Source organism: Diachasma alloeum, unplaced genomic scaffold (genome assembly GCF_001412515.2).
Source record: "Diachasma alloeum isolate Michigan unplaced genomic scaffold, Dall2.0 Dall_scaffold_00176, whole genome shotgun sequence".
Lineage (NCBI taxonomy): Eukaryota > Metazoa > Arthropoda > Insecta > Hymenoptera > Braconidae > Diachasma > Diachasma alloeum.
The window spans coordinates 5,466,230-5,479,122 of NW_021680342.1; the positions used below are offsets into that span (position 1 = coordinate 5,466,230).

At 39.9% G+C, this 12,893-nt stretch overlaps 1 protein-coding gene across 1 annotated transcript; it reads right to left on the reverse strand.

Annotated features, from left to right (window-relative positions):
* Window positions 1-6,472: 6,472 nt before the first annotated feature.
* LOC107042986 (histidine-rich glycoprotein) lies at window positions 6,473-7,717 on the reverse strand. The gene is made up of 2 exons (XM_015264304.2): window positions 7,299-7,717; window positions 6,473-6,612 (listed from the first exon to the last, which is right to left on the reverse strand). Exons 1-2 carry the CDS (start codon window positions 7,576-7,578, stop codon window positions 6,569-6,571), a joined length of 324 nt encoding a protein of 107 aa, XP_015119790.1. The 5' UTR covers window positions 7,579-7,717; the 3' UTR covers window positions 6,473-6,568.
* Between the last annotated feature and the right edge of the window lie 5,176 nt (window positions 7,718-12,893).

The window sequence follows — 12,893 nt, forward strand, 5'->3', positions numbered from 1 at the left end:
AGGTTAGAAATATACTATTTTAACACGCCTGCAAAGGAAAGTTCGTCTTTTGCTCTTTCATGAGCGGGAGGAAAGTGAGTAGGGGAGGGTGGGGCAAAACGGCCCCCCTTCAATTGTCAATAACTTGTGAATGACATTGTAAAAATTCCCAGTTTCAACTTCATTTTGAAGATAATTTTTCATTCTTCAAAACGAGCTCTAACTCATCCCAATCGGATTATTGAATCGGAAAATATTGTCGATTGAAAGGGGGCCGTTTTGCCCCATCCTCCCCTACTTTCCGCCCTTGGGAGCAACTTTCCACCCTAGGGCGGAAGTATTGACTTTCCGTCCGAGGGAGTAACTTTCCACCCGAGGGCGGGAAGTACTCACTTTCCTCCCGCTCATCAGGGAGCAAAGTACGAACTTTCCGTGCAGGTGTCTGAAAATAGTATATTTCTAACCTAGGGAGGGAAAATAAAGGATCCTCAGCCGCAAGTGCAATTACCAACCGAGCCGAAGGCTGGGTGAAGCGGAAATTTCTTCTCTCTAAATTCTAATTCTCTTAGAATTAGAATTCAAGAGAGCCTTCGGCTCGGCTGGTAATTGCGCCGGCGGCTCAGGATCCTTTATTTTCCCTCCCTAGGTTAGAAATATACTATTTTAATTCTACCATTATATTTTTTTTTCAGTGTAAAAACTATAAAAAATTGGGTAATTATTGGAAATCAAGCACCTTAGTTTGTGCCAGCAGAGAATTCCTAAAAATTCTAGTGTTCATCCTTAACCCTAGATTTGTCACCATATGAGGAAAACGCGGCAGCGGATCATTTTTCGGTAATTACTATTGACTGGATGACCGGAAAAATTCAAAGAAATTTGACTTTCTCAATTGAAGTGTATTTTAAGTTGTTTTAGAACAAAATAACTCCCAGAATTCCAAAATAAAATGAATTATTTTCAACAGAATATTTTTTTTCCATGGTAAATGAAATGGCCCATCACGCAACGTTGTCGGAAATGCGTTACACGGGCCCGGGCAGTGTAGAGTAAATTCGGCAACGTTAAAGCTTAAATAACACCGCTGCACATTCCCGCGGAGGTGACCAGACTGGGGTTAAGTATACGGCTAGATCTCCCCTGTTTAGCATTGTTCAAACAAACAAATTATTCACGGATGAATAATTTGTTTGGTTGTAAATAAAATGATTTTCACTTTCTCTTAGGTAAAAAACCTTAGGTAAAAAACCGACCAAATGAACCATTGAACAAGACCAAATACCGAACAATGTAGGAAAAACGTCTCCAGACCAAGTCGGTTTGTGGCCTAAAAGTTGCATACTCAGGCCAAAAACCCATCAAGTCACGACCGAGTCACTAAATTTTTCGACAGGGGTTCATTCTCCTGGTTTTATTGATTCTTTCTCCAGCAAATATTTTGGATTGGGGATTTCACGGGTGTTCCATGGATCCTTCAGGGTAAATACAGTTTTTTGGAATGGTGGGAGAAAATAGATGAGTCACTCTTGTCACAATTTCAACCGAGCATATTGAGAAAGTAAATAAAGGAGAGTGATGACGTTGATGTTCTCATGGTATTCTTCTATACATGTGGAGGAATATCTTTTTCATTTTCCCCAGTCCTTTTTTTGCCGTTATTACACTTACTGCATCATTTTCCATTGTCCCTTATTTTTTCAATTTTTTTTTCGATCGTTCTCTAAATAAAGGGGCGAACTCATAAGGCTGTAAAAACCCGTGCGTGAGGCGTATTGTTGTTTATCCAATCTTTAGTTCGTTATTCCTAACGTATCTCTTGCCCGGGAAGCGAAGGCTGAATTTTTTGTTGTTTATGTTTCCCGTCGCAATTTCGAGCAATAAAATTGGGGTGTGGAAAATAAATCAGAATCGGGGATCGAAACATGTCTAATTTGGTAATCACCTGATATCAGAATCAAGTGTATTTCCAATTCCGAACAAATATTACAAAAATTACCATTCAAAGAATTACTCCCAACATTTTTAGCAGAAAATCATCAAATTGGAAAAAAAAGATTAACTCACATGAAATTTCTACACATAATGTTATTGCTAGAACAGTTAATTTCCGGAATATAGAAAAGAAATTTCATTTCAGGTCCATTTGATGATGATCATAATAACTTTCAAAATTCCAAATGCCATTGATATGTCAATAATTAACAAATGATCAGCAAATGAATGACTAAAAAAATTTTGAATCGGGAATTTAATTGCCAATTCGAAAAAATTGAGTTGATAATTCTTTGCGTCTGACTGAGACTGTATATTCTCAGTGGGAAAATGGAAAAGAAACGCAAAATGTAAGAAATTTGATGTTATTTTGCGAATTCATTGGTGGACTTATTAAGATAGTTTTCATCAATTTTTTACCGTTAATGTTTTCAAGTTCCCGCACTAAAGAAAATTTTCTAGAAAAATTTGTGTGCTAGCACCATAAATGAAGTCACAATTTTTGTGTCTCCGCGCGTGGGTTCGAGATAAAAGCCACTGCATTCACGATCTTTAACAAATTTCGACTGTTCGTTAATGGAGATTTACAATTTTTTCGCACCCCAACCTTCATTTCGATTATTTATCATCTTTACACCCCTAGTAGAATCAACCACATGAATAAACAAAGTTTTGAAAAGCATGCAGATTTTTCAATAATTGACGAATCCTCGCAACGACTGATGCAACACTCCAATCCCGCGCTGTCCCTCACACCAGAGGGCTCCGGTGAATCATTAAAAAATAAAAAATGAAACCATTACATAATGCATTCTCAGCAAAAACTGTTCAAGCCCAAACGAACCTGTGGAGAGAAAAATCGCTGGTCGGATATAAGAATGCTCCACCGTGTTTGCGGAAACGCGGTAGTCGCTGAGTGCCCAGAATACGTAATGCCTTTCAACTAATCCACTTGTCAACTTTCTGGGTTGGTACATGTATTCAAGTGCCCATCGCGCCGAGCATTATGTTTTTCTTTTCCGCCTTCCCCAAATGGAGGCTTTGTATTTTTTCCCATCTCCCTTTTTTCCCACTCGAAAAAAAGTAAACCACGAGGAAACCATATGTACGTTTAATTATTCCAAAACCCCTCTTCTTCGTTTTTCCTATCCCTCTCCCTCGATTTTTCATTCTACCGCACTTTGCATATTCCAACAACATCTGGGCAACACGAAAAGAGGAGGATAAAATGTCGACGCCCTCCCGTTGCTCTTCATACTTTCGGTCTTGTATATGTGCTCCTGACATTGTGCCTTTCTTTATCGTTGAAAACCACGTACCCGGATATATTAATAGAATTCCGTGAAAACATGGGAAAAAGCGAGTGAGATTGATCGTCGACAAAAGCACCATTCCTCAAATTGTACCACGCGAACCTCTCACACCACCCCCTCCACCCAAAAAAAAAATTTCAATCAATTTCAATTGCCTCCAATTATATTATTCTCCAAATTATCTACATACATTTAGGCTCGCGGATGGTGTTAGTCGGGGTTCGGCGATCGGGGAGTTGAACTCGAGTGAACCATGCCTCCGGGCGCAAGAAGCGGAAAAGAAGACGGCAAACATGGGCGCGTGTGGGTGAGCGAGCCGAGCAGAATCGAGTCGAGGCGAATCGACTCGAGAGAGCTTGTCGGGTCGCCGTCGGGTCAATGTCGCCACAGTAATTACCTCTCGTTCCTGTCTCACTCCAGCCTCCAGCCATCCTCCTCCCACCGCCTCCTCCGCCGTCTCAGCCATTCGCCTTGTTATTTTTCTGATTTCGATGTTTTCCCTCCTCTCCCGTTTTTTAAGTTCCAATAGTTGATCATTCTCGTGCTCTCCTTCGCCTCAAAATGATTCGTGTGGCATCACCACCGCAAAACGTTAAACGATCGTAAAACCGTCCTCTCGCGGTTATACCGCGGCATCAGTTGTAAAAAGATCAGAGGAAAGAAGGAGGAAAAGAGAGCATTGGAGAATTAGTTGCCTCTCTCTCTCTCTGTCTCTTTCTCTCTCTCTCTCTGGTCGAAGAAATAGCCTACGGTTAAAAGGTATACGGGAAACTTGAAGATCCGTGGCTGCACGAGAGAGTAGAAAAAGCGATGGCGGAGGAGGATCGTTGAGGAATATCGTTGATGCTTGAGAAACGAGGTGCACGTAGCCATGGCTGGCCGTGATTAGGATCACGGACGGGGCATCGACAATTTCTTTCTCCCCTCGTTCTCCTTTATCTTTAAACTCTGTACCATCTTCTATTCTCCAATTCTCCATCGTCCTAAAATAGTCAGTGAGTTATGAAGATACCGAGGCAGCCATTGCATTGATGTAATCCAGGTCTCTCGATGTGAAGTCTTGATAGTTCGAGTTAAATTTTCAGTGGATCAGGCAAGACTTTGAGGCGAGAATATTAATGCCATGACGCTATAATGTGAGTACCTTGAAGCATTTGAGTATAATTTAGTATGGGAACTTTGGGCTGTAGGTAACCCTGGGGTGGTGTGTAAACTTGTGGCCTGTTGGTTCAAGTTACCCAGTGGGAGGCTACGAGAGATGAGAGAAGTGAATTGGGGGTACGGAAAATGTATTATATGGTTACCTTGAATCTACTTCATGCTGCAACAGTCATGGCACACAAAAACATGGCTTCCAGGGACATGAATGAGGTATGTTTAAGTTTAATAAGACATAATCATTAGTTTGTACTTCGTTACGAGCTTGTTTCGTGATTTTTTTTTCGGAGCTGCCACTAAACGTAAGTGAATAGCGCTGAAATGGAATTGTTTTGCTAATTATTTTAATCACAGTCATCATTACTACTTCTTATCAATTTTTTCATACTCTCTAAGTGACTATGCAATAGTCAAAGAGGTAATCAATTTAATGGGAGTGTCAATCCCTGGGGAAAATACCATCTCAACTGATCCCTCCAATTGCCCCCTCACAGCAGGTCTTCATCCATAAAAGTAATTCAAGCTAATGTTTTGATTGACATAATTGAATAGTGCTGAAGTGGAATTGTTTTAGTAATTATTTTAATCGCAGTCATCATTATTACTTTTTACCCATTTTTTCATACTCTCTAGGTGACTATGCAATAGTCAAAGAGGTAATCAATTTGAAGGGAGCGTCAATCCCTGAGGAAAAAACCATCTCAACTGATCCCTCCAATTGCCCCCTCACAGCAGGTCTTCATCCATAAAAGTAATTCAAGCTAATGTTTTGATTGACATAATTGAATAGTGCTGAAGTGGAATTGTTTTAGTAATTATTTTAATCGCAGTCATCATTATTACTTTTTACCCATTTTTTCATACTCTCTAGGTGACTATGCNGGCTGAAGCGGAATTGTTTTGCTAGTTAGTTTAATCGCAGTCATCATTATTACTTCTTACCCATTTTTTCATACTCTTTAGGTGACTATGCAATAGCCAAAGAGGTAATCAATTTGACGGGAGCTTCAATCCCTGGGGAAAAAACCACCTCAACTGAGCGCTCCAATTGCCCCCCCCCCCCCCCCCCNCAACTGATCCCTCCAATTGCCCCCTCACAGCAGGTCTTCATCCATAAAAGTAATTCAAGCTAATGTTTTGATTGACATAATCAAACGTCAGAAACGTCAGAATGACAGTAATCTTCAATCTTTATTCGTTGCAACCTTCATTCGCTGTGGAAGTGTAACTTCAGAGAATTCTACGGAACAAGAAGTACGCTACTCATCTTTGCCTTGACTCGTTGCGTTTTTCAAGGTACAACTCTTACACACAAAGATGACTTGGTAAAGGTACTTGGCAATTGTAGGCGCACAACCTTCGAAGTGAGAATCATCATTACACACAGAGATGGTTGTGTTGAGACTGAGAAGCCTCAGACCATCAGAGTGAGTGCATATGGATACACGTATATTACCCATAAGGAAGAGAAAAGATTCTCTATTACGCAGGTGGTGTGCGTTAAATTATGATCGTCGAGTCCATCAACGCTCCTACGCCTTGTAACTCATTACGACACCCAGATATGCCGTTGCAATCAAATTACCCGGAATCGTTGTTCTCATCATGAGTTTAGTTATTCATCATTGAGATTTGAATCATTTTAAATCGTCAAATCCATTTGACTCAGATGGAGACTAGATCCAATTATTCACAAAATATTTTTCAATGAGACACGTTCATGTTATGTAGCTGCTATTCAGCCTGATTCACCTGGAGCTGTATTGAAGATTTACTGCTCGCTAAACACACTGCTTAATCATTAGCGAAATGATTCTTTTTCTTCAATTAACTTTACAACTCTGGCTCAGCAACCCTGGAGTTGATGCTGTTTTTGTAGTGCACCTACGTCATCAACTCTTTAGGATGGTGAATCAAGCTCTTGTAATTTGATACTTACGTTCTGTGATATGTTAACGGATGAAGGACTTTGTGCGGATGTATTATCATGAGCTTATCTATTTCGAGGTGATAAGATAAACACTGGCCTATACGGTTATAGTTTTATTTTGATTGAGGAGAAATACGAAAAGTCATCAAGTACTTTTATGTAATTATCTGGGATTTTGAGAGTTGCAATTATAGCATCAGAATCTGTGATGTGGAGGAGGTCCGTGGTGGTGTCCAGGGCCTGAAACAGAACGTTGGCTCATGTAGTTGGGCGATATTCATAAACAACTGATGAAAAGGTATGCTTTTTTTCACAAAGCATGACATCACAAACCGTTTTTTAACGTTTATAAGTCATATCGTTGATTAATCTGCAACAGCTGCTTTTTCCCGGAAAAATAATCGTGATTACGAAGTGTGATACTGCAGTGTTTGGCGTCATGTGATGGGCGCGAAGAAGTTTTATACCGAATATTGTACACTAGCTCTTCATTTGCTCTCAAAATTATAATGCCAAATCCTGCATACTTCCGGGCTAGGATCCATTCTCGTGGAATAATCCAACAAATACCACTCAAGCTTCAAAATTATCTGGTATTTCCCCCAAGCTTCCCTGCACTGATAGAACGGTTTAGTCGAACCAAACGAGACTTTTTAACTATTACCACGATTCGTTAACTATTAACGAATCGCGGTAACAGTTAAGAAGACTCGTTTGGTGCAACTGAATCGGTCCACCTTTTTTATCAGTGTGCAAACAAAAGATCGTGTCAAGTTTGACGGGAAACTCACTCGGGCCAGCGCCCAGTATTTCTTAGCCTGCAACACTTGACACTCTCATTTGTCTATGACAAAGCTATCGTGAAATATCTAATAATTTTGAAGCTCTCTGGTTATTACTAGTGATTAGTATTTTGTGTGGCCTACCTGATGGAGGGGGTGGATATGACGGTGCAACATGTGGTGGGCCGTGCTGAGGTGGGCCAAAATGAGCTCCGTAAGGGGGTGGTCCATGGTGAGGAGGTCCATGATGAGGCGGTCCATGATGGATGGGACCGTGATCTTGTGAGCCATGATGAGGTGGACCATGATGAGGTGGTCCATGGTGATGCGGCCCATGATGATGCGGCCCATGATGATGCGGCCCATGATGAGGTGGTCCATGATGATAGACATGACCTGGATTGTTGTTACCCGGAGGTGACATCCCGGGAGAATTCACGTCAACAAATATTCACAAACGTTCACCACTACCCAAACACATTAATTCAGATACAGGTTAAATTGGCGTTAACCAGAACAATCGCACAGCTGAGAATCGCAATTTCACGACACAAATGGATATTATATACTCCAGAGGACAGGCGTATCTTATCATCATCCGTATCAGGCATATCTCAAGGGTACACCCGTAGCTGTCGCATGCAGCGGGATAACCGTTCTACGGTTGACGATTAAACTCAACTCGAAATATTTCCCTGCTTCACTCCTCACCAGGTGTTCCACATTACTTCCTCCCATAAGGGAGGGACCCAGAGAACAAGACAAGTCCGAACGTGCACTGTTGGGCGATATTCCAACCGAGAGATTTCGATCGTTGTGTTATCTCGGGTCCGGTCAGAGTGCATCCACAGAATTGTGGTACGTGTGTCACGTTTCGACAACGGAACACGACCCAACCGCTCAGTTATGTTACACTGAGTTATTCTCATATGTAGTCTCAAAACTCATCATGCATGGGCCACGAATTATAAAATCTTTTATTCCCCAGTCTCCTCATCGCGTAAAACGAAATCATGAAATTACTTCCTCGTAATAACACAAATGAGAGCGTGGAATGAGAGAGCAAAGGACGAAAAGACGAATGCACCGAGATAATATTTATACTATTATCTCAAATGAGGGTCTCCGACGTGAATGTGAAATGGAGGATATCATTTCAGCGAGTCAACATATCATTTTTTCAAATCCCCCTGAATATTGCTGATATTGCTTCGAAGATTGGCCCAACCTCAGTTCCTGATTTCATTTCTCCCTGCGTTAGACATGACACCAACGACCACTTTGTAAACATAAAAACAAATAATCACGTACCAACGGCACGTCACCGTACACTCGGAAATTCTATCAAAATACAACTGTCCCTCACGTCAATATGAGTCATCCAATGATTCACACAACTGTGGCATTAACATTGTCACGTTTTTCCAACTCCTTATACGCATGAAAAGACCTTTGAAATAACAAATTATGCTTACGACAGTATTTTCCGAAGGATAAAAACCAAACTGATATCAACTTCCTGTATGACAGTTCACCTGTTGCTAATCACCCGTTGGCTCATTATCGCTCGACTCCTCTCCATTTCACACGGGATGAATAACGCTGACGTTATCATTCGCCTTATGCATTCAGATTAGGCAGAACTCCGATAAAACTCACCGAGGTGAGTAAATTAGCGATGAAAGAACAACGTGCAAAGTTTACTTCTGAATTTTCAAAAACTCTTGATGCATAACTTGGAATCAACTCTTTGTAATATTCAACTGTATCACATCAGGTACATGGAAATCTGAATTATACATTTGAGTGAGATAAGGTGCAAAGGAAGAGATGAGGAAGGTTGGCCCTTGAGGCAAATCTCCAGAGGATGAAGTTTCGTATCCATCGGTCTGGACGGTTCTCTACACTTGGCTTGAGTTATCCGGCCGCACTACCATAAGCGTTACCGATGGGGGTCCCGTGGGGGAGGGAAGAGAGTGGAGGGCTTGATGGGATATTACCAAACTGCTGAATCAATTTGCATCGCCTTCGCACCGGTGTGCGCACGGGGTTCTTGCGGTATATCGATTGTTGGAAACAACGTTAACAATTCAGAAACAAAATTACCATTTGCCCGGGGACTAATTTTACTTTGAAGGAGGGTCATGAAGAGGGGCCTTATGTTCATGCACCGTAATACGTCTGTGCATCCAGGTGCAACGTGATGGTTTGAATAACTTGACGTGTTTTCTTTTTTTCAACCTCTTTTAATACCACATTGTGGATGAGCGAAAGGGATGGGGGGGGGGAGAGAGTGAGTTTTAATGATGGACCTGAGACAGTTGACAGCCGTATTCTCTACTGATCGATAACTTTTTTTTTACTGTTGAAGTTTTCATTCGTCGTGCACGCGGAACTCAACTATATTGCTGTAAGGACAGCAGCTCACTTGTCATGACCAGAATTGGAGTTCTCCGGAGGAAAGAAGTTTGTGGGTGTAAGTAATCTTTATCATCTACGGGTTGAGACATCTATGGTAGCAGAACTGTTCAACGTATGACAAACTCAGAAAAAGGATTATAAATTTTATATTTTGTATTAAATATAGGAATCTTTGTGGGATATTGAATGTCTACCGCTATAGTTTATTCGGTGGTTTTCAAATGAAAAAGGTAGGGAGTTTCATGAAGAAAATAACATATTTTTCTGACATTTTTTATATATACTAACACATTGATTCCTCTCAGGGTACACTGCTAGAAAATGACTCTTGAAATTTCAACAGTGTACCCCTCTTTTACCGGTTTGTAGTGATGTGCGTCGGAGACCCCCTACTGCTTTGACACCGAGACGATTCGCACCGTTTGTGAAGCAAAGGATTAAAATTGTTCTCGATGTAAAGTAGGCACATCTGAGGTTGAAAAGGAACACCTATTGTTAGTGTATATCACAGTAATGTCACCAGAACCATATAACATCATTACTGAGGTTGCCGAACATCAGCAGAGTCGAAATCGTAGATAATGATTTCTGCACTGTTAAAAATTGTCGTCTGAATTTTCTGTGTCAAATCTCGAAAAATTTTATTACGGTTAATTTCCACTGAAATTTAAGGAAACCTCGCAATTGCAAAATAGTGATGCCACGAGAGACTTTACGAGACATCACGAGACAGTACTTTCGAGGGATTGTCTCGGTCTCAGTGAACCATCGGTTTCGGGTGAACCCGGAAATTCTTGGTCTCATCTAAGTCTCGAAATACGCAGTATTGACTTCTGTCGTGATGACTCCGAGTCAATTTATTTCACCTCGGTTTCCGGTTTTTCGCGTTTTTTACATGTAGAAAATCGAGACGAGACAAAGCGAGACAAAAACCGAGATTTTACATTAAAAATACGACAAATTTGAGACCGAGATGGGATAAATTCATTCGGAATCATCACGAGAGCAGTCGACACTGCGTATTTCGAGACTGAGACGAAACCAAAGATTTCCATGTTCCGTGAGACCGAGAACATCCCTCCAAAGTATTGTCTCATAAAGTCTCTCACGGCATCACTATTGCAAAATCAAATATTTCATTAATTTTTAGTTCGAATAATCTAAAAATCAATTAACTACGCGATTTTTTAGTTCAATTATTTTGTAAAAATTCGGAAAAATCGGGAAAATTCAGGGAAAAATTGAAAATTCAAGTCATTTTATTTCTGAATTTTCATCTTCCATTGAAAATTCAATCAAAGTGTGAAATTTCCATCTCACCCCGGCCCCCTCCGCCTGCAAACCTCATAAATTTTCTTGAATTATATCTAAAACTTGAAATATCATAACCATTTTTCCCCTAAATCGGATTCAACGTCACTCTCATGAGTATTACTACCCTATTTTTCACGAAATTTCGAAAAATTTCCAACAGTGTGTGTTGAAATGACCATGGTAATAGTCGTGGAATCGGCAACTATGGAGCGATCAATCTCCCGGTGTGCAATATTTGTTTTAAAATAAAATGAATGAAAGACGTTGAATGAGTGGATACGATTGAAATGAGCTCGCGGCAAGCACTTTTATCTGTTCAATCACAAAGAAATGAGGAAAAGGTGAGATATCAATTGGTGATTATTGCCAGTTGTTGGCACTTGCCACTGCGATCTATCACGTCTCACTTGGCCAATACAGAGGGTGGGAGGGAAGAAGGACCTGATATCAGGACACATGTGCTGGAACCCCCGCAGTGTGCTCCGTCTTAGTCAAGATAACATCCCAGACTTCCATATCTCGCTTCTTATTTCCATGTTGGATTTTCTGATCATCTTTGTTTCATATTAATAAAAGAGGGAAATTGAGGAGTGTTATATGTCGCACGTGTTGTGATCTGCAATTGTAATTCATCTAGGGGACGCACATATCGAGTTAAGCCGGAATATCGAGCACCGGGTCTATTGCCAGGTGCTTATTATGCGATTTCCTACACATCGATGATGATATCTTGGATGGGATCGGTCAACTATACGAATATGAAGAGATTGCGTTTGCATTCGCGATGATGGAGGGCAGTGGAGTATTCGATTATGATTGAAGTAAAATTGTTGTCGAAAAATCATCTAAAATCTATTGATTTGGATTAAAAAATCAAAGATTGAATAACGGACGATTGAATGCGGAAATTGAAGCATTGAAAATCCTCGCTCATCTCAAAGCGGATCAGAACAGCTCTGGCCTCCTCGAGCCAGCTGGAGATCTTCAAATCCGCATGACAGATTGATTGCATAACCCCTGTATCAACGCATCAATAATCACTGCACCAATAGCATTTCACGCCAGACACGCAGTACCCCAGTGCGGTGGATAAAACGAGTGGGAAATTGGTTTTGTTTTCATATAGCATAGCTATTTTTGAGAATAAATTAACAATATGCTTCCGCATGATTATTCTGCACATCATTTTTTTCTACTGTATTATTTATAGTTTTATATTATTTTGCTGAATAGAATTATATTTCTTCTTTATACACTGTTAGAAATTTTTTGAAATTTCATGGAAGATATTACAGTAAATGTCATGAGAGTAACATTGATTTGAATTTAGGGAAAAAATGGGTATGAAATTTCAAGTTTTAAAGAGATTTCACGGAAATTCATGAGTTTTTAGTGGAACATAATAATGAAATATTCAGAAACAAAATTACATGAATTTTCACAGAATAATTGAACTGAAAAGTCACGTATTTTATTGATTTCTAGATTATTTGAACAGAAAATCAATGGAATATTTGATTTTTCAATGACAAGATTTCCTGAAATTTCAGTGGAACTTGAACACGATAAAAATTGCCGGAATTTGGCACGGAAAATTCAGACGAAAATTTTTAACAGTGCATATTCCTTCTTTTTATTAAAATTACAAAAACCTTTTTCATGCATAATTGAATGGATTTGGATTAGGGTGACATCAAAACAAATATTTTAAGCTACGATCGAATTACTCTGAAGCATGCTATCCAGACATATCCTCAGAATTCTGATTTTCAAAAAATACGAAATTTTTTAATGTCATTCTATAAATTAAAACAACGATTATTGCTATCGCCTTCATCTTCGAATTCGGTCAAAGGGACATCGAAACAATTTTTTTAGCATCATGGAATGATTCAGAACATTTTTTTTTGTTATTCTGGCACTAAAAATTAATATATGAATTCAATTTTAATTAATGGATGGATCGGGCTCAAAAATATCAACATTTGAAAAAATGATTAAATC

What these genes read in the sequence shown, in the direction of transcription:
- LOC107042986 (XM_015264304.2), bottom strand. Translation starts at nt 7,578, where the DNA reads ATGTCACCTCCGGGTAACAACAATCCAGGTCATGTCTATCATCATGGA. An exon ending in ATATCCACCCCCTCCATCAG is followed by an intron (nt 6,613 to 7,298) that starts GTAGGCCACACA and finishes GTTCTGTTTCAG; the next exon opens with GCCCTGGACACCACCACGGA.